Below are 23726 nucleotides of genomic sequence, written 5' to 3'. Positions count from 1 at the left end.
CACAGAGACGCGAACTTGACACAGTGGAGACAGCAACTAAGAAACACAGAGACATAAACCATAAGGCAGAGGACTCTAAGAACTGAAAGACACAGAGGGGAACTCAAACATGCAGACACAGAGGGGACACAGAGAAACATGAAGGGCAAGGGATCGAAACTAGAAACCATAGAATAACTCACACAAGTACGATAATACAAACATCACAAAGAACTAAAAACGCTGAGTCAGAAGACCCAGGACCGTGACAGTATCAGTAAACCAATCATTCAAAAGTTGCCCGTTATTACAAGAAACTGGGGATTTTACTCCAAAATAAATTGCGTGATAAAATATTCAGTTTCTATTAAAGCTTTCAAAACTTTCCTTCAAACCATGTCTATCTCTCTTAACCTTTAATACAAGCATTTTGCATTAGCTGGAGACTTTTTAGGGAAAATGCTCTGTGAAATTTTCTTTCTACAAAATTGCATTTTTGTCCTTGCGACAAACATTCATCACGCAGGCACATCTGGCACAGGCACAAAACTTGCTTTCAGAAATATCACCAAAGGACTCATATCAAGAGTGATATGAGTCAGTGGAATAATGTGAATGTTGATTTTGGTTCATTTTCTAGCTTTTTAGCCCTCACAGGGGCATCATCTTCATCTAACAGTCATTTGTCTTTATGCAGCTGAAATATAAATGAACAGCAGAGACACCAAGAGGCTCTTGGCACAGTTAATAGCCTCCCTTTGTGTCAGAATAGAGGCATTGTTTTAAAATGTCTCATTCAGCAGCTCTCACAGAGATCATGGTGCACCTGTGAGACTAGAGAAAGATGAAAACACTCAGCGTTTTTAAACAGGAGCCATCTGACCGCAGGAGTAGAAAATGTCATCCCATTCTTCAATTAGCCTTTGGATGGAAAGAGACAGCGGTGTATCCAGCATATTGATTCTTTTAAGGACTGTGACGGAGACAAATGGAGAGCGAAGGGCCGTCCAAGAAACACATAATGTCACGAATTAGGTGGATGAACACGTACTGTGTTCACCAGTGTGAATCAGAGGATGAGCTTATAACACCCAGCAGTTGGCGACCTGCTGAGGGTTGGGTTCGGGGTTGAGTTTAAGTTTAATCACACTGACAGTTTTTAGAAGATCTTACCTTTCAAATGAATGCTTACACTTTCATTTCCACATTACAGTGTGGCGAGGCATGGTTTGTCAATTAGCTCATCATGCCTCCCCTATTAAACGTGCCGGGACCTAAGGAGTGTTGTTGTTGTAGTATAGTGGATCGCAGGTGAAAAGCTACAGCCGTGAGTTGTAAATACGACAACCTGGAATTAATAAAGGGTGTTAAAGTGCAGTATGTGGTTGGATCTGTCATTCCCGTTACAGTTTTCCTTTAAAACATCCAAAAGGTAAGCTTTTAAACAGGAAAAATTCCATGACTGTTATCTCAACCCAAACCTATAACTGTAGATGGATCACAGGTGAACTGATAGTTGTTAGGAGGTTAACATCAGGAGCCCCACTGCAAAAATTTTAGCTGCAAATGAATTGAATATATGAATAACTGACCAGCTGCCTCACCAGCTAGTCTTCCATACCACGATTGGACTCCAACTCTCTGATCTTGGATGCATTTTACAATCGATGTCTTTGTCTGTCATTTGGGCTCTCTGAGCTCTCTGAGCCCAAATGAACCAGTTCCAGTCAGAGTGCTAGAACCTCACAATAAAGCAAGACAGGACAGGAGGCTCACTGGAGAAGCAGCTGAATGTTAAAGAGTATGGACAAAAGAAGGAAGCCACGTACACGTTATATACCCCTTTGGAGATATAACAGCTCCACTCTTTTAGAAAAGCTGTCTACAAGTTTTTGGAGTGTGTCTGTGGGAATTTTCGCTCTTCTCAAAGATGTTTGACAGGTCAGCCCTGGAACAACAACCCTACAGGATTCATGCTTCATATAGGATTCAATGTTTTGTCCATATAGTGCATGAGGGATCACCCCAGTGCTGAACCCAGGAACTGGCAAACCATTCCAGGTCCCTTTTAGACTTTTTTCAGGTTCCCCGGGCAATGTGCCAGCTGTGGTATGAAAAAAGGGGGGATATGGGTGATATTTGTGGGTTAATTTTATGATGTTTGCAATTATTTTATTATGACAGTATATGTTTTCCGTTGTTGACTTATTATAAGTCTCTTTTGAAAAACTGAATTGGGAGTAACTACTGTCTATACTGGTGGGCGTTGCAGCTTTTGTTGACAGTCTTTTGTATCAGGTAATGGTGGTGAGGAAGCAACAGTGCCTGTACTACCAGACACCCAACAAAGACAGTGTGTATACTTTTAACAATTGGAGTACTTTTCTTAGTTTGACTTTTTTCTTCAGATTTGGCCAAACTGATCTGTCCTGTAAATGAGGTGCAGTAAAGGCCCTCCATTTGTGCTTTCACCACTCAGCCATACCCCACATGTACGATGAATTTTTCACCGGAGCAGTTGTCTCTTTATTGTGTTTTTAAGGTGCTTATTGTAAATCGCTGTGCTTTAAACCTTTAAAATCAACCTATCAGCGGAATTTGAAGAAACCATCCCTATGGCTTTATATGCCATAGGGACATATAAAGCCATAGGGACATATAAAGCCATACATCTAGTATGCTTTGTGTTGAAAAAGTACGACCAAGCTGCACGTTTGTGTAATACCAGTTTGCACCACACAATGTTGAAGTGTGCCAGTGTGAACTTTATTTCAATGAACTTTAAGTCATTATGAGCACATTCTTATTTACAATGGTGAAATGATAGGTAAAGAAAAGTACAAAATAGCAGCACACATCAGAAAATATTCTAGCACACCCACTAGAAAAATACTACCTTTAAATTAACTGCAAGATTTCTTCTTTTTCAGGAGGTCCAAAGGAATGGAAAAGCAGGAATTCCTGCAGGAAGGTGGCCCAGCCTGCTGAGTCTAACGTGCCCACGCAGCAGTGGCAGCGGCAGTGGCAGTGAGCTTTCACTCTCCAGCGCTTGCAGTGAATATTCCAGTGGCTCCCACACTTGGGCAGAGGGACGTGGCTACTCAAAGCAGGTTGGTATCATTCACCTTCCATCCATCTTCTTTTTTGTTTGAAAAAAATGTAATTTGCAAAAGCTAATTATGAATGCTATTTCAGTAATTGCAAATATATCTTTTAATACATAGTGTGCCTCAAGCCGAGACAAAAGGATGAGTACTGGTTCAGTATCCAGCAATCACTCCGCTGCTCTGGAGCACACAGACCTGGGATGGAAGGAAGGTCACATTTTGAAAGGCCTGAAACGTCTTCAAATGTCCAACTCCAAGGGGACTTCCTCCCTTCCATCTGTACCACACTGCAAAGACTGTATGACCTCAAACGAGGGTATATACTCACTTGGTGTCAAGTTTGCCCAGCGAGGGACTACAGCCAAGCAAGTAGCCCCTACAAGTAAACCTTTCAAAGCAGAAACAAGGATTTCCATTGTAGACTCTGATGATGCGGATGACGAATTGCCTAAAGTACCAAACAGCGAATCCAGTGACCTGCCAGCAAAAGAACTTCTAAGCTTGGACAAGTTGGAGGTCACTCAGGAATTTGAAGTAGATCCTGTGAAACTTTCAGGGAACTCTGGTCTGTTTCCTTCACCTGTCACAGACAACTTCTTATTTCTGGAGGGCCCCACAGTCAAACCTGGTGTGAGCCCAACTGATAGCCTTACACATCTGGAGGAAATGAAGATAGATTCACTAGAAAAACATAAAGGCGTAAAGTTGAGTGACAGAAACAATAACCAGGAAAGATCCACTGACCGTAAATCCAGGCTTGATTATGTCAAAGGACAACAGGGAAGAGCGTCCTCCAAACAAGTGGAAGTGGGAACAGGTGATGTTGGCTCATCAGTTCAACATACTGTACCAAGAGCTCTGTGCTGCATGAATGAAGCCAGGCAGCGCAGCTCCTCAATGGAAGTTCCTCATCGCAGAGACCCAATAAGTCAAGCCGGCGGTGACCACCAGGACTATTCCGCCTCAGAATCTCCTCAGAGGAAACCAAAACCTCAACTCTGTGACTCAGCAAGAAAGGCTTTTATTTTGCGGAGCAAGAGTGCAGATGGAGGACCAGAGCAACAAAAGCACACACATTCTCCTCTACATCAAAAGCTTATCAAGGGTCAAAGGCCCAAAGGACAGCCCAGCCCTAACCCTACAGGGAGCAGTGCCCCTAGCAAAAGGACAAATTTAAATAAAGCCCATGGTTCAACCAAGAGCACATTATCTAAAACTGAGAAAGATGAGGATAATTCAGCATCATCAAGTTCCAAGTCTCTTGAGAAGATGCAAAAGTGCTCACCTCTTGTTTCTCCCGTGAAACATTCAAAGATATTTAAGTCTACAGGGGTCAGTGATGGCTTAAAGAGTCCCACAAAATCACAAATAGCCAGACTTCAGTCAAGCAATGACTCTTCAGAAGATGGTATCTATGACAACTTACCATGCTCTCCACGAAAACAGCGACGTCAGGACCATGACTGTGACTCAGAACTCAGATCCCTATCCCCGCCGCGACCCCCAGGTCGAACTACTTCTCTTCTTCTCAGACCTAGTAGTGACAGCTTTCCCAAAGATCAAACATCTCCAGGGCAGGCTCAAAGTTCAATGACTGGCCCAACCAAGTTGCATATGCATCAGGTTTCTTCAGTCGTACAACCTCAACAATCCAGTGCAATACTAGATGGTCAACATGCAGCCCCACAAATGGGTGCTGAAGGTAAAATGTACCACACCCATTCATCTATGATACCTCCTGTTGTAGTTCAAGAATCACAATCAGCTTCAGAATCTGTCCGGTTATCTACAGACAGAGCTACCATCAGCTATATTGAAAATGGCGTTCCCTCTGTATTGCCAAATCAGAGCGTCTTGCAAAGATCCCAACAGAGTGTCAGTGAGCCAAAACTCTCGGAAGTCTTACCACCAGCATATTCTAATGCATACTACCATCCACAGACTTCCTCTTCAAGAGCCGTAAAAAGGACTCTTCCTGTAAATGCCAAATCTCACGAGGCAATCGCTGGACAAGAAGCAAATACCTTCCTCATTTTCGGAAGGCAAAACAAGGACGATACGAACCCTTCTGGAAAAAGCATCCAGACCTTTCAGACTTTCACGTGTGACCCCCAGACAATACATGAATCCAGCACTCATGATAACACCCGCAGAAAGATTGAGACCCGTTGCAACTCGCTAGATTCTGAGCCTTCTGTCCAACCTGTTGTGTCAGACAGTGGTGTAATGCTAGACTGGGGATTTGACGAGGAAGGCTGGCTGTTCAAACGGTCTGTATCTGTTTCTACTAGACCTCCTCTTAAACCAGTGCTGGGCATGAATGGGGCCAAAGCTCGTAGTCAGAGCTTTGGTGCACGCTATATGGACAGACCAAGCTTCAACAGATCTGGAAAGGTCCGCACACAGATCAAAACACACTCAGGGAGCTCCTTGAACTCTCTTGGTGATGTCCTCCCAGGAAGTATGAGCTGCTCCAGTAGCTACCACTGTCCAATGAATCGATCCCTCTTAAACAACTTTTTGATTGAAGAGGGACTAGCAGTTCCTTTACATCTGGGGTCCTCCAGTGAAAGACTCCAAAGTCTCAAACTCCAGCGTGAGCAGGCTAGGCGACTTCAGATAGAGCAACAGTTTTCGAGCGCCTTCGGGGAGCCAGTTTCTGAAGAGCCTGAGAGACAAAGCACCATAACTACAATTGAAGAGAAAGTGATGCTCGGCATAGAGGAGAACTTGCACAAGTCTCAGGAACAAGAGCGAACCAGTGAGGTGAAGCAAAAATCTGGATCAAGCTTAGCAAGTTGGTTCGGCTTTCGTAAGAGTAAGCTTCCTGCTCCCAGCAAAAAGGTTGATCCACCAAAAGGAAAAGACGACAAGAGGGAGCAAAAGATCTCATCGCTTCTGGGCGGAAAGCAGACAAAGTCTGACAAGAAGAGAGACAGAAGAAAAAGTGATGGAAAAGACTGGTAAGAAAGCTGGTAAATCAGTGATAAAGGTCATGTTTTTCAGGTTTCCCACATGTCACAAAATCATAAAAATGGAAATTATCTTAGCTTTCCAATAAATCTGCTGTAGGTAACATGCATTTTCCCACCTCAATTGATAAGCATTTTTTGTTAACAAGCAGTGATCAGTGATAGAGAATGTGAGGCTTCATGTCGACAGCCATATACCTGCTTTGGTGTTTGTGATTGCACAGACTAGTCCACAGAGACTTTGCCCTTTAGGCAGACTTCAAAGAAATATAACAGGAATGGCTTATCTTGTCATAATGAAGAAAAAGCCCTGCCTTTCTCTTTCAGGCTGAAATATTTTTGTTCCTATAGTAGTTTAATAAGATATGGCTAAGATCATGTTTTAGCATCCATCTACAAAAAGTCTTCTTAAAAATATCTCTCAGTATTGTTTTTTCCCCCTTAATTTGTGTTGCCCTCACACTTTATTATTAATAACTGGAGTACAATTATTCTGAAATTCTAATGTTACTAAATTACCAGACTCTCTATGTCTGCACATTCTAAATACAATTTTAACTCATGTGCTGGAGTAACACACACACACACACAAAATTAAGGAGGAGTGTGCAGCTCTCCGTACAGACTCACCAGCTGAATGCTGAATGAATTGTTATCACTACGATGGCCCTGAGGGGTCAAACACTCTCCAGCTTAACAAAAGCAAAAACACCAGCAAACAGAACACTGTAGTTTTCCTTGCTGGTGTTTTGTTAAGTTGCAGTGTGTATATAACAGATGTTTCATTTCAGCTGTCCACAGTAAAGATCTGACACTCAATAAAACAATGAGCTGCCACACATGTGCAGCAGGGAGTTGATGACCAACCTTGCTGAAAAGATATTAATCAATTCAAGCTTTGCAAAACTGCCTGAGCTGGACGTTAGAAATATGTCTGTTGTTGTTGTTGAGGTTTACATCAATAAGGATGCTGAATAATATACAAAGTGAATCAAAATAGGTGTATTTTGCTTTATTTTGTATAGTAGTACATTAGTATTAAAAGAAGTATACGAAAAACCATTGTCACATTTTTTCACTTAAATTCAACCATATACACAAAAGCATTCATTTTGATCTTTAAATTGGTGCAGAGACCCCGTTTTGACTCTTCTCTGCTTAATAAACTAATTACTGTACTTTTGAGATCTTCACTGCCTCTCACAGTTTCATATATACAATTGATTCATAGCTTTCCTGATTCAGATGACACGGGTCATTTTTTATCAAATGGTCAGACACATTTATGAGCCTCCTTAGCCCTGAGACCTGTTCATACAGAGGCTCACAGCCAGGTTTCAATAGATAGCGGGGTCATTTATCAGCCGACTCACCCCGGGCATCGAGAGTCAATATCACAAGATTTCAGTGTGTGGTGGCGTGTTGACAGACTGTTTTCTTTCAGCTCTGTGGGGAGAAGAGAGTCTCACGATGCAGTGCGGGCATGCATCTCAATGCCCTGCCCGGGTATGTCCCTGAGTGAGATACAAGGACATGCTGACATCATCGGGGACCCGAAGGTAAATTAATCCTTAACTAATCCAAGCAGGCAGTGATTTTATTAGCATGAGATGCATCACAGCAGCAAGAACTGTACCTTTAATGTCCGGGAAAAAATGAAGAAATGGATGAGAGGTGAATTCTGAAATACTGATACAACATTCAGCTGTTGCTTCGGTTGCCGCTGAGGCACTAAACAGAAAACAGAAAAGATTCACAGCCACCAAAACGCTTCCTGCCTCTGGAAGCACACTCACATACTGATGCTGGGTCAGGATCCCTTCAGGTCACAATGTGACACAAAGGCACACAGCTCCCTCCTGATTGTGGGTTTTTCTATACAGGAACATTTGCTTTGAGCAACCAGTGTTGATGAGAACCCAGAGACAAAACTTCAGGTTTTATGTCATGGGGTGAGAAGATGTTGTTCAACATCATTTTGTTGGAATCCTTCTTTGCTTTATAAAAAAGTGTAAAAACCAAAAAAAGTCAGCACGAGGAGGGTGGAGGTATAGTGGTAGCATTAGTCTGATTAAGGAGCAAGTCATTTTCTGTGAGGACTTGGAGACTGTAATAGCTTTGGTTAAATACAATACAAGATCTTAACCCAAACACTGCTTCTAAATTTTTATTTTACTAACAATAGCTGTTTGAGTAGGATTTTGAAAATACACCCCTGTACAACATGTGCAGTAAGGTTTTCCAACCATTTTCTTTCTTTTTTAGTGCGACTGCATTGACAATGACAGCAGAGCGCATTTGGCTGCAGTCTCTAGGCATTTGAGGAAATCTATAGGTCAGCCTTGCAGAATAAAAAAATAATGCTATAGGAGTGCCCAGTCAGTTAAAATACGACATCAGTATGCGCTGACCAAAAGCCAGATTTTGTTCAGTACTTGATTGTCAGCTGTTTTAATAAATGAGCTAGACTTCAGTTCAAATCCACAAACCATTCCTCCAAACTTTCTGGGAAGGACCCAAATGCAGGATGGTCCATCAAAAAATGAAACCTAAACACATAAAGAAGAAACATGAAGGAGAAACCGACAGGGAAACACTTTAGAAACTGAAACTTATACTAATAAAAAATAAATAAATCAATATTTGGTCTGACCACCGTTATTCTTCATCACAGTCTGAACTCTCTCAGGCAGATTTTTTGTCATTTCATTAAGTAGTCTTCAGGAATAGTTCTCCAGGCTTCTTGAACGACATTTAAAGCTCTTCTTTGGAAAGCCTGAAGAACGATTGCTGAAGACCAATTAAAAAAATTACAAGAAAAATATTTTTTAAGAAATAAGAGGCAGGTAAAACATGTGTACTGTACTTTCTTGTCACAAGTGCCCTGTGTAAGGGCTTGTTTTAGCCACATGCTGAGCTTGAATTAAGTTTCTTACTTTTATTTTGGATCAACTGACTGTTTTTAGGGAGCTTTCAGATAACGAGTCCAGGCTATAAGTAGCAGATGCATGGATTAGCTTTTCAGCTTCACTCTGAGACAGGACGCTTCTGATTTTGACAGCACTATGCAGATAAAAGAAAGCAACCTATTTGTTAAATGCACAAGCTGAAGGATGCATCCTGATCAAAAATGACACCAAGGTTACTCATCATGCTGCTGCAGACCAAAGTAATGCCATCCAGAGTCAGAGACCATGTTCTATTAGAAGGAGAAGATTACATGTCTTTAGTTTCACTCATTGAGTTGGTTCGTCTAACATGGTGTGAGCTCAGTGATTTCAGTGGAAACGTATGCAGTGTTTTCTAAAAGAAACATGCAATGAAAAATTGCTTAATGTACAAATGTATAAAGTTTTAATATCTTTGTTTTTATTTTTCTTCAAAAATACAAAGATGCAGATGATGAACAGAAGATCTGACGGTGAAAATGGATCCACGGTGAAGAGCCCGAACCAGGATGCAGTAATAGGTCAGACTTTTCTCTCCTCTGTTCTGTCACAGTCTCCTTAAATAGTTTTAGAAGCCTCTGACTCGGTACCAATGTAGCAATGTTAATGTGTCTTTCAAACAATGATAGCATTAAGGTTTCATCTGTGCTTACCGTTTTACAGTTTGCAGACAGAAGTGAAGACCAAATTTGACACACATGTGTAAGTCATGAACATGATAAATATGCCATGAGCAGTCAAGCAAACATGCAAAATGCTAAATTTTGTCAGTTTGTGCTTTTGCCGCCACCATATCTCTGTTCATGTTTTTTTTTTTAAAATCGGAGCAAATCATTCCACCGTGGCTTTACACCATGCAGACTTTGCTCTTTAACGGTAGGCTTAACCACTCATCTTCACGGACTCATGCACTAAAAATCTGCATGCCCAGGCTCATCAAATCAGGATAAACGTATTCACTCGAGCTTACTCATGGCCAGTTTTACTGTGAGTGGTGGATCCATGATGAATCTGCTTCAGCTGTTTTGATTCTGTGGACCAAACTGCTGCTGCAACCAAAGACAGCTCACTGCCCTGCAGAGGTGTGAAGCCATATGACGACCATAACGCATGGCTGACACACACTTTTGCTTTCATTCTCACACTGCCCAAAAAGTCTCCAGATAAAAGGAGAAGCTTCAAAACCAGCTCTTTATGAAAAAAAGATTAGCTTGAACCTTTTATTTTAGTCTTCACATTTAGTTTTTGTTTTTACATCTCAACACCACAAAGATTGGAGATTTTCCCCACCTATGTCCATATCTATCCTTTAATTTAACACCTGCCTGTTAGAGATTATTAATGAGACTTACACCTTGCAGCTTTACAGGTATTGTGCACATGCATGTCTGCTTAGTGTAACTCTGTAAGTATTTAAATTGAACTGAATTCAGTGGTCTTTATTGGGATGACTGGATAAAATATTGCCAAAATAATGCAACATTAGCATAATAATACACACCATTAAGATCATATAGAATTTGTTAGGAAGTAAAAGAACATGGGAGTAAGAAGCCTGTTCATTTGAGTCAGTGAGTGAGTTAAATACAGTTTGATTACATATGAAGTAAAAACACACACTGTAAAAAAAAAAAATTGTAATATAAAAGTATTTTACTGTGTATTTTACAGTTTTGTAGTGTTCTTCTAGAATATCATTAAATTTACATAAAGAGACTGTGATTTCACATTTCAAATGTAAATTAACGTAAAATCACTGTAAATGTAATAAAACATAATTTCTTTGTTTTTTAAATGTATCTGTCTGTACATATGCATATTTAGTAGGGCAATCGTGGCTCAAGAGTTGGCAGTTCGCCTTGTAATCAGAAGGTTGCCGCTTCGAGCCCCGGCTCGGACACTCTCGGTCGTTGTGTCCTTGGGCAAGACACTTCACCTACCACCTAGTGGTGATGGCCAGAGGGGAATTATAAAGTGGAATTGTAAAGCGCTTTGAGGTTCTCATAAAGCGCCATATGAATGCAATCCATTATTATTTAAACCAACTGTTAGCTGTATGTTTCTATACATTTAAGTATTATTATTCATTCATTCAGTTTATAGGTAATTTCATTGTTTAATCACATTAAATTGTTCCTAATTTAATGTTTAAAAGCACTTGAAAAAGGCAAAATCCCATGTAAAATTAGGGCAACAAAGTGTATTTTCATTACTGAAAATAACCGTATTTTCATGGGAAAGTTATTTTCTGTTATTTTCTGGTATTATTTTGGTGCCCCAGCTGCTGGAATATTACTGTTTTTTTAGGATTTTGTTTTTACATTGTGCATTTGTGAGCAGCATAGACGGCAAGTTTGAGCTGAAAACTAATTATTAAGGTTATTATTGTCCCGTGGGACTTTTTTCCCCCTCTGAAATACACCTCTGCACTGTTTAATGTTCCAACACACACACACACACACGCTCGCCCCACCATTTAGTCCAACAATCTCCCTCCAACTGATAGCTGAAAGTTGGTATGCTTGCCATAATAAGATGGGGTGCAGATGTAATTTTCTCATGCAGAGGGCTGCATGGGACTGAAATTTCAATCTTAATTTAATAATGTTCAAATTTGGGCACACGTGTGGGAGAACGCTCCCTGTAGTGGATGTTTCAGTCTTTGATTCAAACTGGACTATCTCAGCAGCTGCTGGATGGGACGGCAGTGGATTTCATGCATCTGTATACAGTGTACAGATGGATCCTGGTGACTTGGTCAGTCTATACCTTTAGGAGCATACTCAGGCAAACTCTGGTAACTGGCATGTGAGAAAACAAGAAAGATCTGCAGTACATCCATTTTCCAGTTCACCTAACATGCATGCCTTTGGACAGTGGGAGGAACTGGTAGTATCTGAAGGAAACTCATTTAGGCACAAGAAAAACATGCAAATTCCACATACAGAAGATCCCAACAGATCTGGATGTTTCGGTGTAGGCGTAGACGTTTAGTTTGCTTCTTGAACTGCAATTACATTTTTATAATCTGTTATTTTTTTATGAAGCAAGGCCACAGCTGCAAACATGGGTTCATATGGGCAAATCAAACTAATCTCTCTCGTCCCTTTTTCCTGTTATCTGCTGGTTAAAAATTTAAAAATTCTGCATTTTGACCAGTTTGGTCCTTAAAGTTCTGGACTGACTGTCCCACTGGATCTGTTCTAATTACCCTTTTGAAAACAAATGCACAGACACATTAGGCTGGAGTGGGTTTTTTTACCTGTGTGATTTAATACCAGAGAATCAAGAACATACCAAAAACACTCATGTTCTGTGCTAGGCTTGGATTGCTGCTCAGTAATAATTCGGTGTAGATGAAATCTCTCACAAAGCAAGTTTAAAAAGCATTTAAGCCTGATGCTTACTAACGAGGTGAAACTAAAGGTGTCAATTTATTTAAAAGCAGGCGAGTGGGAAAGAGATAACAGACGAGGAGTAAAACTTTATTTGGCTCTTTCTGCCTTGTGGTCACTCACTAAATTAGAAATAGCGGCTTATTAAACTTTCCACATCACTCCAGTGGAGGACCGGTGACAGACCGTACTGAAATTTCATTGGCCAGAGTGACACCATCGGCGAGGCACTGCAAATATCAAGCATGTTTGATACGGACGAACGCTTGCCCTCGGGGGTTAATCACCTCGTTAAAATTTCAGCGCTGCACCAGCTAAGCACGATCAGCCAAACTACTACTGAGTGAATTAAGTTTGCCTTCAGCTGTGAGCTGAATTATACCACCCAGACTCCAAAATGCTGGGCCTGATGCAGACTCGACAGAGCAGCTTTCAACTTGATGCATTAAAGCGAAGAGGCACAAAACAAAAATACCACAATTAAATTCTCATTTTCAGTCTCATACTTTACTGAGAAACTTTCTGGCTGTGCATTGAAGCCACTAGAGTTTATCTTAGCCACTCCTCATCAAACTGAAGTCTTATTTTAAAATCCAGCTGAGATAAAAACATGTTTTTATTACCCCCTTGTCATGGTCCAACTCATGAGCCATGAAAAGTAATGGCAGAGACACAGTTTAATGCAAATTTGTTAACTAAAAAGAGGCAAAAACTACAATTTTATTAGGTGTGTAAGTCGTCAGGAGTGCTTGAATGTTAACTGTAGGGTGGAGTTTTGTATAAAACCTCAAATAAAAGGTGCACGGTGAATGGAGAGGAAATATTGTGACAGCCAGCTCATAAATGTGCTACAGAGACCAGCCAGGTGCTCCCAGCTGCACTGATTACCAGGAGCCTGCAAGGCAAAACAAAGGGACAAACAAGGGAATGCATAATGCAGGACAGGTTGCTGCAGCTGGGGCGTCACACGCCTGTAAAATTACATGTCTTAAAAGTTTTAAAGTTGTTTGCATGATGGAAATGGACTGGTATTTATTTGTCAGGGTGCGCTCGCGAAGCATGCAGCTTCATAGTCACATCCACCTTCAAATCACCAAGCTCAAGTATTCATAACGGGCAACATCACGGTGGCTACGTCCTTCTTTTATATAGTCCATGTGTTTATCACCAACCAAAGTGCTCATATAACCAAACTAGTGAAACGTGCCACTGACCCGATATGGATAGTCATATGCACAGCTAATATCTGGACAGCATGCGGCGAAACTTTGAATTGTTCGATCCACTATGATATGATTCGTTTGGTTGTTGTCAGGATCTCTGCGGCAGGAGCGGGGCATCCATCATCTTTGCCATAGATTTGCAGCATTCATGGAGTGCCGTATCTGCTCCTTACATAATATCTCCCTATATAACTTACTAAACTATATCATAACGAGTGTGCTGCTCGTTCTGCAGGTAATCATTATTGCCTAATAACAATAGCACCAATAATAATCTCATTTTATAAACCAAAGATGCAAGGCTGGTCATGTAAAAAGGTGCAGGTTTATCAGCCAAGAGACCCTGTTTCATGCCCTGTTTGACTCTCTATTAGCCCTTTTAGTCCTGACTTGGGTCAGCTCGGCACAACTCCATTAAGTCCATTAGGTTTTCGATTAGGTCATAGTACCTGGCACAAAGATCCAAGCAAATCCAAAAATGTGATGTCAACAGACTGCATGCCACAAATTGGCTAACCTGTGGCGTCACCTGATGAGTCATAAGACTTTCTCCTTCACGAAAATCAAAACCGCCCTTTTTGACACTCGGCAACGAGGAAAATAGCTGTACAGAGTCTCGTGAAAAGTCACACACCGAGAGGCAGGTATAACATCACCTTGGCATCCACAACATTTGTGTCGGATACAAATGATGTCATGGGATGTTTGGCTACGTTGTTATAACGAACGTGGAAGTGAGCTCATGTTTGAGGCCACTTCCATTCCCACTCAACAATTAGAGAAAAGTTTAGAAAAAAAAAAGGTTTATATTTGTGATTTCAGAGTATTGGGAGGCTGGGCATACAGAAGTGAGTGATGGCAAAGGAAAAGGCTTTGTATGTAAGGCTGGATGCTAAGGAAGGTGTTGATTGGCTAGGCAGAGAGATCAAGCTGGAAAGAATGTGCAGCAGGTTAGGGTACAAACTCCTTTAACCTCTTAAACCCCAAGCCTAACTGATCTCCTGCCTTTTGCCCCCGTATCAGGGGGCGTTGGGGCTTAAGAGGTTAACCAGCTGCATTTGTCTTTAAGCACCATCCAAAGGACAAGATTACACATGAGTACATCAGAGGGACGACTCAGGCTAAGATGGTTTGGACACGAAGTTAGAGAGGCAAGCCTGAGATGGTTTGCAGAGAAGGAATAGCGGATGTACTGGAAAAAGGATGCTACATATGAAGCTGCCAGGCAGGAGGAAAAGGGGAAGCCTGTAGAGAAGATTCATGGATGTAGTGAAGCAGGACATGCAGACTGTTGGTGTGATAGAAGAAGATGCTGGGACAGGATGAGATGGAGGCAGATGATCCGCTGTAGCAACTCTAAAAGGAGCAAGACGACTGGATTTCCCCTTTCTGGTCTGTGTTTGAATTATTTTTCTGTGATGAGTTTCTCTTTTACATTCAAGTCAAGCTTGTCAGATTTTATTTTTGTTTTCAAGTTGATTTTCACTAACAAGATGCCCTTTACTGAGAGGTGTAAATTGCTGCCCAGCCTTTTGACCTATTAAGATGTGAACCTCAGGGATGTCAAACTCATATTACATCATGGGCCACATAAAGCCCACATTGACCTTAAGTCAAACCAGAGAACCAGAGAAAATGCCCCTTCTGTCAGTATGGAGAAATTTAACTATGCATTCGATCTCAATAAACATAAGAAAAAGAACTGCAATTTCAACAGTATTGAACAGTCTCAGTTTTTCAATGTGATAACGAAATGCTGCTGATAAAGACAATGAAGTGAAAGCAATCTGCAATCTATTTAAAAACAGAAGTTTTTGTTAATTCACAGTAAAACTAAAACAAATAAAATAACATTTTTGTTTTTATTTTGATCCTATGGTAAAAAAAAAACATAAAAAACAAAAACAAACAGTTTCTATAAACAATAGTAAATAAAGACTTTTCTGTCATTTAGTTGTTTATCTATTGCTTAATTATTTTAATGCAGTATGAATGGCTGTTGGGTGGTCTTCATCAGTAGGAAAGGCTGTAAAACCTATGAAGAGATTTTGACAATTTGATTGTTGTTTGACACCACTGCCTTAAACTTATCGAACACATACCCTTAAAGATGACCTATTGTGCTTTTTCAATATTTTATGTCATATATAAACTATTCATATTAAACATGGCCAGTGTTTCAAATAATGAAGTCAGTTTTTGTGCAAATAATCCCTGTGAGCCAGAAACTTATATTTTAGACTCCATTAAATGCTCCAATTCTGGCAGGTTTTTTTCTGTTCTTGGCTCTGTATGATGTCACAGAGAATAAGAAGATATCCCTAATATTGTAATCAGGACCCACATTAGTCCAAACCAACTACTAAAATAATTTGTCAAGTGACAGCCAATCAGTTTGCTTAAAAGGGGAGGAGCTAAAATGGTTGGCTTTGAAGTATGAAGTCGGGAACTTCTATAGTGAGTAAAGGATTATTTTGAACTGTAAATCATGCAAAGCTACTGCAGTAGAGTCAAAAAATGAAAATACAGAGCTGGAAAAAGCACAGTAGGGACACTTTAAGTGAAACTTTTCTGCTTAAACAGAAACCATGTCATATTATTTTTATGTGTATGCTATATAATTTTTAAATACTAAGTACTGCACTGTTATCTTGTGACATTAAGCAGCTATTGATTGTTCTCAATACAGCTGAGGCTTGTTGTAAGCAATCAATTCTCAGCCTCTGTGATCCTGCCTTTCTAAAGAAGACTTCCAACCTAAGACCAGACTAATCAATAACATTTCTGTCCTACTTCTCCACAGTTCAATTATTTGTTCTTGTTTGTTGCTGCATGAGTACAAGTTGGCTGATTTAAACATAGCTACTTAAAGCTATTATTTAATATGAGGAAGCTGCAGTGGATGACTGTAATCGATGTTAATGTTTTCCAGCTGAGGCTGTAACTTTAAAGAATTGCAATCTACCGGTACTGAGGTGTTTCCAGAGCTTCTAGTTAAAATGTAACTTAATGTTTTTCAGCATTATTGATAATGGTTTTACCATTCCCCTTTCCACATTTGTCTATTTTCAAACATAGCATGACTTTTAATGTGATCATTTTAAGTTCTCAATTAATCGGGGCACAACAGCTTAAAATCAGAATTAGAAAAAAATGAAGAAAAACAGGCTTGAAGAAACCCAGAGGAGCACTCAAAAGTCTCATGCGTGCACATCTTAATTAATAAAGGGGGCACAGCTGTTGCCTCAGCTCCACAGTGTGATTGCCTACAGGCTTCATGCTTCAGGCTACATATTAAAACATGAGTCTGCATGACAACAGCTTGAAGAAATATTTTCTTATTTCAATGATGTGCATGCTAGATGAGTGACTGGAGTGATTCATGTTGTTTTTGGTTTCCTATGATTTACAAAAATGGTTCTCTGATGCAAATGTGGCTGAACAGTGATGCAAAAGCTAAAAAGTCCAGTGCAATTTCTGCATATATTAGTCTTAAATGAGTTAGGCATTTTGTTGTTAATGCACTGAATGTTGTATGAACCTTGTATAACAACTGAGAGACCAGTAAATACCTGAATATCTGTATAGTTAGTTTTAAAAAATTACTTGTGAGTTAAGTTGTGTAGCTAAGTTACAGCCTCCTGGAAAATTGCCATCATTCTGGCTATTACTGTATAACATAAATGTTATAAATCTTTACTTCATTCTATTACATAATTTACTGATGGATTAAAAACAACACTGACCTTACATGCAAGTAAGTATCATGGATTAGGTTAGCTGATGAAGTTATTTGCCAAGTCATCCACTTAACGTTTCCACTCAGATTCTGTGAGCAGTAACGTTAGCAAGCAAGATGTGGTTAGCCATCTAGCCATAGCATCTAACATAAGTAATTGGATGACTTAGCTGACCACTTTAAGACAACAGTTTGCTGTGTGACATAGCTAGCAATTCATCTGTGTTAGCAGAAATACTAGTGTTAACTAATATTAACTGCCTTTCTCATTAAGAGGAAAGACAACTTAGCATTACATTTAATGGTAAACATCCTCCATGATCTAATATCATGTTCATGATACTGTACTTTTCCCAGATGGTCAAATCCTTATTTGGCCAGGTAGCTAATTTTATCTTATCTCAAACGTGGGTATTTCCTTGTCTCAAGGGGCCACATGAGAAACTGGTACTGTTGTTCACTGTTGTGAATAAGCTTATAAAGAGATAGCATTATTACTGAGTTTAACTGAGTTCAGCTTATTGGTGTGGCCCTTCACAACAGTCCCAGTTTCTCATGTGGCCACTTGGGTAAAGTAATTGCCCACCCTTTGCTTATCAGCTAATCCAAACAGATTCCTTGATAGCTTGATTTAGTAGCTATCTAGCTAAACTTAGCTTACTTTCTTACTACTGTTACTAGCAAATTTCTACTTGAAGCAACACCAGTATTTATTTTTTAATTTATATTCTGAGTTTGTCTTTGCTGTGCTGGAAGTTGGTGCTTTGATGATTTTACTGATTAGTGTACTACATTTATAAGCTAATATTAGCTAATGCTGCTTACCAAAGCATTACATCCTTTGAATATTTGTGGAAAAGGGCTCATTTTTCAAGTTACTTTATATTTTCAACAAAAAGTGCTTAATACATTTAAGAATTAACCTTACACCCGTTTAAATAATGCATACAACAGAACCATTTTTATTTAAGATTTCAAATATTTTGTTAATTAAATAACCCCAGCAGCGTGCATTTGTATTTCATGTCACATGCCATTGTGTGCATTTCATATTCACCATGTGACCAGTGCATGCTAACAGTCAGAGCCATCAAACAATATCTGTAAAATGAAAGCAGTGGTTCAAGTGGACCCGATTTGGCTGAGTCATTTTCTGCTGGAGAGCAAAGAAACCATTACCCTGCCTCACACTTATATAATTAGATTGGACTGCTTTTTGACTTGGCTTTTAAGGCTTTTGAAAGTTAGACCGTGAAAGAGAGGAAGGAAAAGACTAACCATGTGTTGCAAATGACCAGAACACAAGGATCGAGCTGCTTAAAACAGGCAAACAGTCAAGTTATGTGGTAGGAATAACAAGGAGGCACGAGAGAATCAGTTATGATACTGCAGAGAAGATCCATTATTATTGATTGATAAAGCTGCCCTCACTGTAACAGCTCCTGGAGACACAAAGTCAGCTAGAGTACCAGATAAATGATTAACAATAGGCCTGTTAGTATCTATATTCATGTACCGTACATATTTATTTTAAAGGTTACTTTAATGCCACTTCAACCATGGTCACCCCTCTGTCTCATTCCTGATGTTCTCCCTTTTATTCCCTCCACCCTGAACCACTTCAGCTGTTCTCCTTGTGCCGCAGGCTCCGGCTGCAAGATGCGAACGTTGGACAGTGGAATCGGGACCATCCCCCTTCCTGAATCCTGTTCCTTCTTCTCCTCCATCCTGCACCTCCTCCCCAAATCCTCATCAACCCCAGAGCAATCCCTCAGTCCTCCCAGTGTCCTTGGCTCCTCCAGCGAGGACGCATCTCCTTCCCCGTTACCCCGGTGGAGAATTCCCTCCAGCTATAAGGACGGCAGCCATGCAGGGGTGCCAAACTCTCTGTCCGATTCCTCCATGACCCATATCCAGTCAGTGCCTTTCCCCACTGTGGCCTTCCTCCAGCCCATCCAAACCCCGTCTGAACCCATTATGACCTCTGCCAGTGTGTGTGAAGCCCAGAGCAGGCTACCCAGAGCACCACAAGGTACGGTAAAATGACCAAAGGTACAGCTTTGAACTTTGGACTGCAGGAATAAAGCTTATAGTAATGATGGAAACTTTTATGCTCTCTTACTTAATCTTTCTTACTTGTAGCGTTGCTGGTATAATGTTCCGAGTTTGATCTATGTAACAAACACTTATCTTATACTTGATGTAACATCCACCAGATCACCAGCAATCCATTTAGAGTGGGTTTTGGCTAACATTTGGCTTTTTCTGTGGAAATTCCACCTGTTTGGAAGTGCCCAAATCCAAATGGAAAATCTTTTATCTGGAAAACTGCAAATTCCAAAATTTATGAGAGTAAAATATTGTCTAGTAATTTCTCTGTTTAGCATGTGGCTAAAATAAAACCCAACCATCACCCCAGACAGGTCACTGGTGACACAGTGAATGTAAAGAGGTTAACTCCTCTAAGGTATACGTCATCATTAGTTATGACGCAAACCCCTTTAGATGTGTCTATGTTGGAAGTGATTCACTCATGTCTCATCGCTTGGAAACTGTCAGTTGGTCACGATCAGATATTCAAGGCCACAGTTGCCTAGGTAACAATCTATCGTATTTACTACCAGGTCATATGTAAGCAGTATCCTGAGATATCATTGGTAGCCATTCAGTTTCTCAACTAGAAGGTGTGAAAACTTTACCTTAGGTCCCGCCCACTTCGTGTCACCAGATTTTTTAACATCACCAAACATCATCAACTTTCTTTGGTCTGATCACCATGTTGATCTCTTTCACTCTGCGGATGCAGCGTAATCATAAGTCTCTGTTTTATAACAGAGTAAAAAGGAATTTTTTTGAAAGACATGAAAAAAGTTTGATGGATGTTACAGTTTTTTTTTTTACTCCTGACATTTTTTTAAATGATAAAAATGACATATTATGATAGAATACGTTTAGGGTTAGGGTTTGAGTCTTCACCAATGACGACTCAGACCTCAGAGGGTTAACCCTGTGTCTTGGCAACAAATACAATGGCTTTCTTTTTTTTATTTAAAAGTTTCTGATATGTCTCAGTTGTGGTTTGTTTGTTTTTCTGTGTCCTGATGGTCAAGACTTTTTGGACACAAATCTACTGTCTTGATATCTTATGGTTAGTGGTTGAGACTTTTTATCTGTGAGGACATGGATCTAAAAGGGATGCATTTCCATCGTGTTAGCACACAAGCGGATTGGGATATAGGAAATTTAGAGGACAGGTGAGGACCTTGGACTATTTGTGGGTATCCTCAACCTGTTCCTCAGCAGTATTTTTGTTGTCATTTGGCAAATCATCATCCTTAAATCAATTCCTGTCACCAGGGAGTGCCCCTTGTTTTTTTAAGGTTCCTGCACCAGATCAAAGATTTCTAAGACATTAGTAAATAAAACCAAATGCTATGAAATTAAGGCAGAATAACAACAAAATAATTTGGTAAAAATTAGGTACTTATTCAATTGTCCAAAATGAAATAAAAATTCATTTTAATGGGTGGTACAATATAATCCAGGTGAATCCCAGGACCTAAGACTTTCCAGTAGAACACTTCTTCATATCAGTGTTATTCACTTCACCTGTCAGTGGCTTTAATGTTGGTCTAAGTAGGCACTGTGATTTAAAAAGATGATCTTGCTTTTTAAAGCCTCTTAAAGAACAGGCTTTATTCTTGACATTTACTGCTCATTTCCTTTACAAAAGACATATCCAGAGAAAATCTTGCTGAAGGGAATTCATTATTCATGTATCTATTGAGCACTTAGCACATAAGGAAATTTCCTGAAGATCCACTCACATTTATCCACATGTTCTCTGCGTTATTCAAGGTTACCGGGGAAATTGAAGATTCAAAGTTCAATATTTACCTTTATATAAAAGATTGCTGGAAGCGATCACGGTGTCGTTACAACAAGCGGAGCCTTTATCATGGTACTGAGAGCATATTGCACACATGGCCTGCTCAGTATGCTAATGACACGGCATGTAGAAAAAGGAAAAACAAAGAAGCAGGTTTACATTTTGAGGCGGTAACTTTTAATCAAACGAGAGCTTAAATGAGAACTTTTGATGGCTGACTTTATAAATTAACAAGTTACTTATATAAGCTAATATTAATTACAGCTCATTCATCATTTTGAAGTGCTATCTTTGGCAGGGTTATTAAGATTTTCAGCTGAAATTAAAAGCACTTTTTTTCCCTTTTCTTTCCATGGTGAACTCTACCATTCCCTTACTGGTTTAGCCAGTTTTTCAACCAGTCAGCACTTTACCTAACACCACACGCTGTTGGCATTTTTGCATAGCCAAAGACCTACATAAGCAGACACCAAAGGGATACCATAAATACCACATCACACTATAGTTCACAACTCATTTGTTCCTTTTTTATTTTCCTTGTTTCCCCCCAATCCCCTTTTACTTTTGTTTTTACTTGCTGATTACGTTTAGATGCTCAAAAATCTTTTTTTTATAGTTTATAAATCAAATATGATTTGAGTTAAATACATTTATTCCTAACAGTAACCCCTTTACGGTGAGAAATTGGTTGTAGCGGAGAAACCAATCAGGGAGAGAGGCTGATGCAAAATTAACACAGGAAACAAAAGAAACAAACGTTTTAATTAAAAACAGGAAGTAATCAAAGGAGATTGATAGGGACATGAATAATAACAAGTACCCAAGGAAACTTACTGATAATGGAGGCTAGAAGACCTACACTAAACATCAAGATAAAGTCAGGGAAACACAGGAGGACAAAGACAGAAAGATGTGACAGAGGGATGAACAGAAGGGAAAACACTGAGGGAATCTTAATAGAAACAAAGACAAAAGACCAGGAACCAAAACATAGGATGCAAAACTGAAACTAATCATTAGAACAACCACTGGAAATAAAGCTTGTGATCTACTAGATTGTTGAAATCAATGCAGGAAACCAGAAATCTGCCAAACACAGAAGTCAAACCTTTAAAACAGTTGTAGTAAGAATAAAAATATTTACCTGGAATTCCAAACCACAAAATAACAAAAATCCAAGGACTGTGACAGGTCCTCTTTCATAGGGTCCATATTTAAAAGTTGGAGGACTTAAAGTAAGTCCCAGATTTGTCACCAGGACAAACCTCCTTATCAGGGAGCAATGGGTTTTGGACTTTGTCTCTTTATTATTCAGACACCAAGTCAGTATTTGATGCCCTGAGACTGAGGATATGTTAAACCTGCATTCTTGATAAGCAAACAGTTGAGAACCTCCTTTTCCTCATATTTCTTAAGAAAAACTGTTTAATTTTAATACAAAGAGCTTATGAATTGGATCAAAATGAAGGACCATCTTTTAAGATAGACAAATTTTAGATATGCTGACTATGAGAGAAAAATTAAAAGCAGGTGAAGGATGAGGGAGAAACAATAACTTTTTTAAAGGACTCATAGTTGAATTAGTTTGTATAGATAAAAAATGCCTCAGATCGCTTAACATATGGACCATTTAGCTTGGTTAGACATTGTCCAGAGGAGCAAATAAGTGAACAGTTAATGTCTCTGACTGTTTTTAGGTGAAATGCATATTTAAATGTTTGTCTACACAGGACATCCCACAGTCAGAACAGTTTTATTTAAGCATCCTAAACTGTCACTCCCTATCTGAAAAACATGTCTTCATTTGCATTATTTTTCACATGTGAGGTGGCTGTTTGAGCCAAACATTTACCGTCTTTCTGGATGTCAGCTGCAGCTCCTTTAGCGTTTCTTAGATCTGCTGCCACTTTGAATTCAGGATGATAATCGTGCTCTCTTTGAAGACGTCAGCCTGTCAGCGTCAAGCAGTTCTTCTAACTCCACATTTGAGTCTTGTTCTTGACATGAGTGAGAACATTGAGAAAACAATGTCTAAAATTAGTTTTATTTCATCCTTTCAGGTGGATTGGAACCAAAGAAGTTGACCTATATTAAATCGAAAACACGAGCCACTCCGAGCCAACAGAAAGAACAGACGAGACTTCAGCTGGCCAACTGTAAGACACCACATTTATTTAAGAGATAGTGTATAGTGAGGTCCATATATTTTGAACACTGGCAACTTTTATTTTAGTTATCCACAATAACAATCCAGTTATAGCTATGTGGTGTGATATGCCCTTAAAGTGCAGACTTGTATTTGAACAAATATGATTCTGGACTAAGTGTAATTGGGAGCGTGTGATCCAAACGACTGAAATATTTAACCGCAATATATAAATAATTTATAATATGACCTTTCTAATGTCGAGGCTGGTAAACCTAACTCCTGGAGAATTTTCTTCACTCAGCTAAATGTTGCGAAAAGAGTTTTT

General features: G+C 39.6%; 1 protein-coding gene across 4 annotated transcripts in view; it reads left to right on the top strand.

The window, feature by feature from the left end:
* The window catches only part of LOC309691069 (nck-associated protein 5-like), a 102451-nt gene that overhangs the window by 67976 nt on the left and 10749 nt on the right, over nt 1-23726 (top strand). Inside the window, exons 8-13 of one of the 4 annotated variants that reach the window (XM_082508599.1) lie at nt 2910-3089; nt 3204-6049; nt 7503-7617; nt 9452-9527; nt 19009-19395; nt 23313-23408. In XM_082508599.1, the coding sequence (XP_082364725.1) occupies nt 2910-3089; nt 3204-6049; nt 7503-7617; nt 9452-9527; nt 19009-19395; nt 23313-23408 (3700 nt within the window). The remainder of the gene's footprint in view (nt 1-2909; nt 3090-3203; nt 6050-7502; nt 7618-9451; nt 9528-19008; nt 19396-23312; nt 23409-23726) is intronic. The other 3 variants (XM_082508601.1, XM_082508600.1, XM_082508602.1) reach the window with 3 other exon arrangements.

Source organism: Aulonocara stuartgranti, assembly GCF_965226115.1.
Source record: "Aulonocara stuartgranti genome assembly, chromosome: 16".
NCBI lineage: Eukaryota > Metazoa > Chordata > Actinopteri > Cichliformes > Cichlidae > Aulonocara > Aulonocara stuartgranti.
This window is presented reverse-complemented; position numbering and strand designations above follow the sequence as displayed.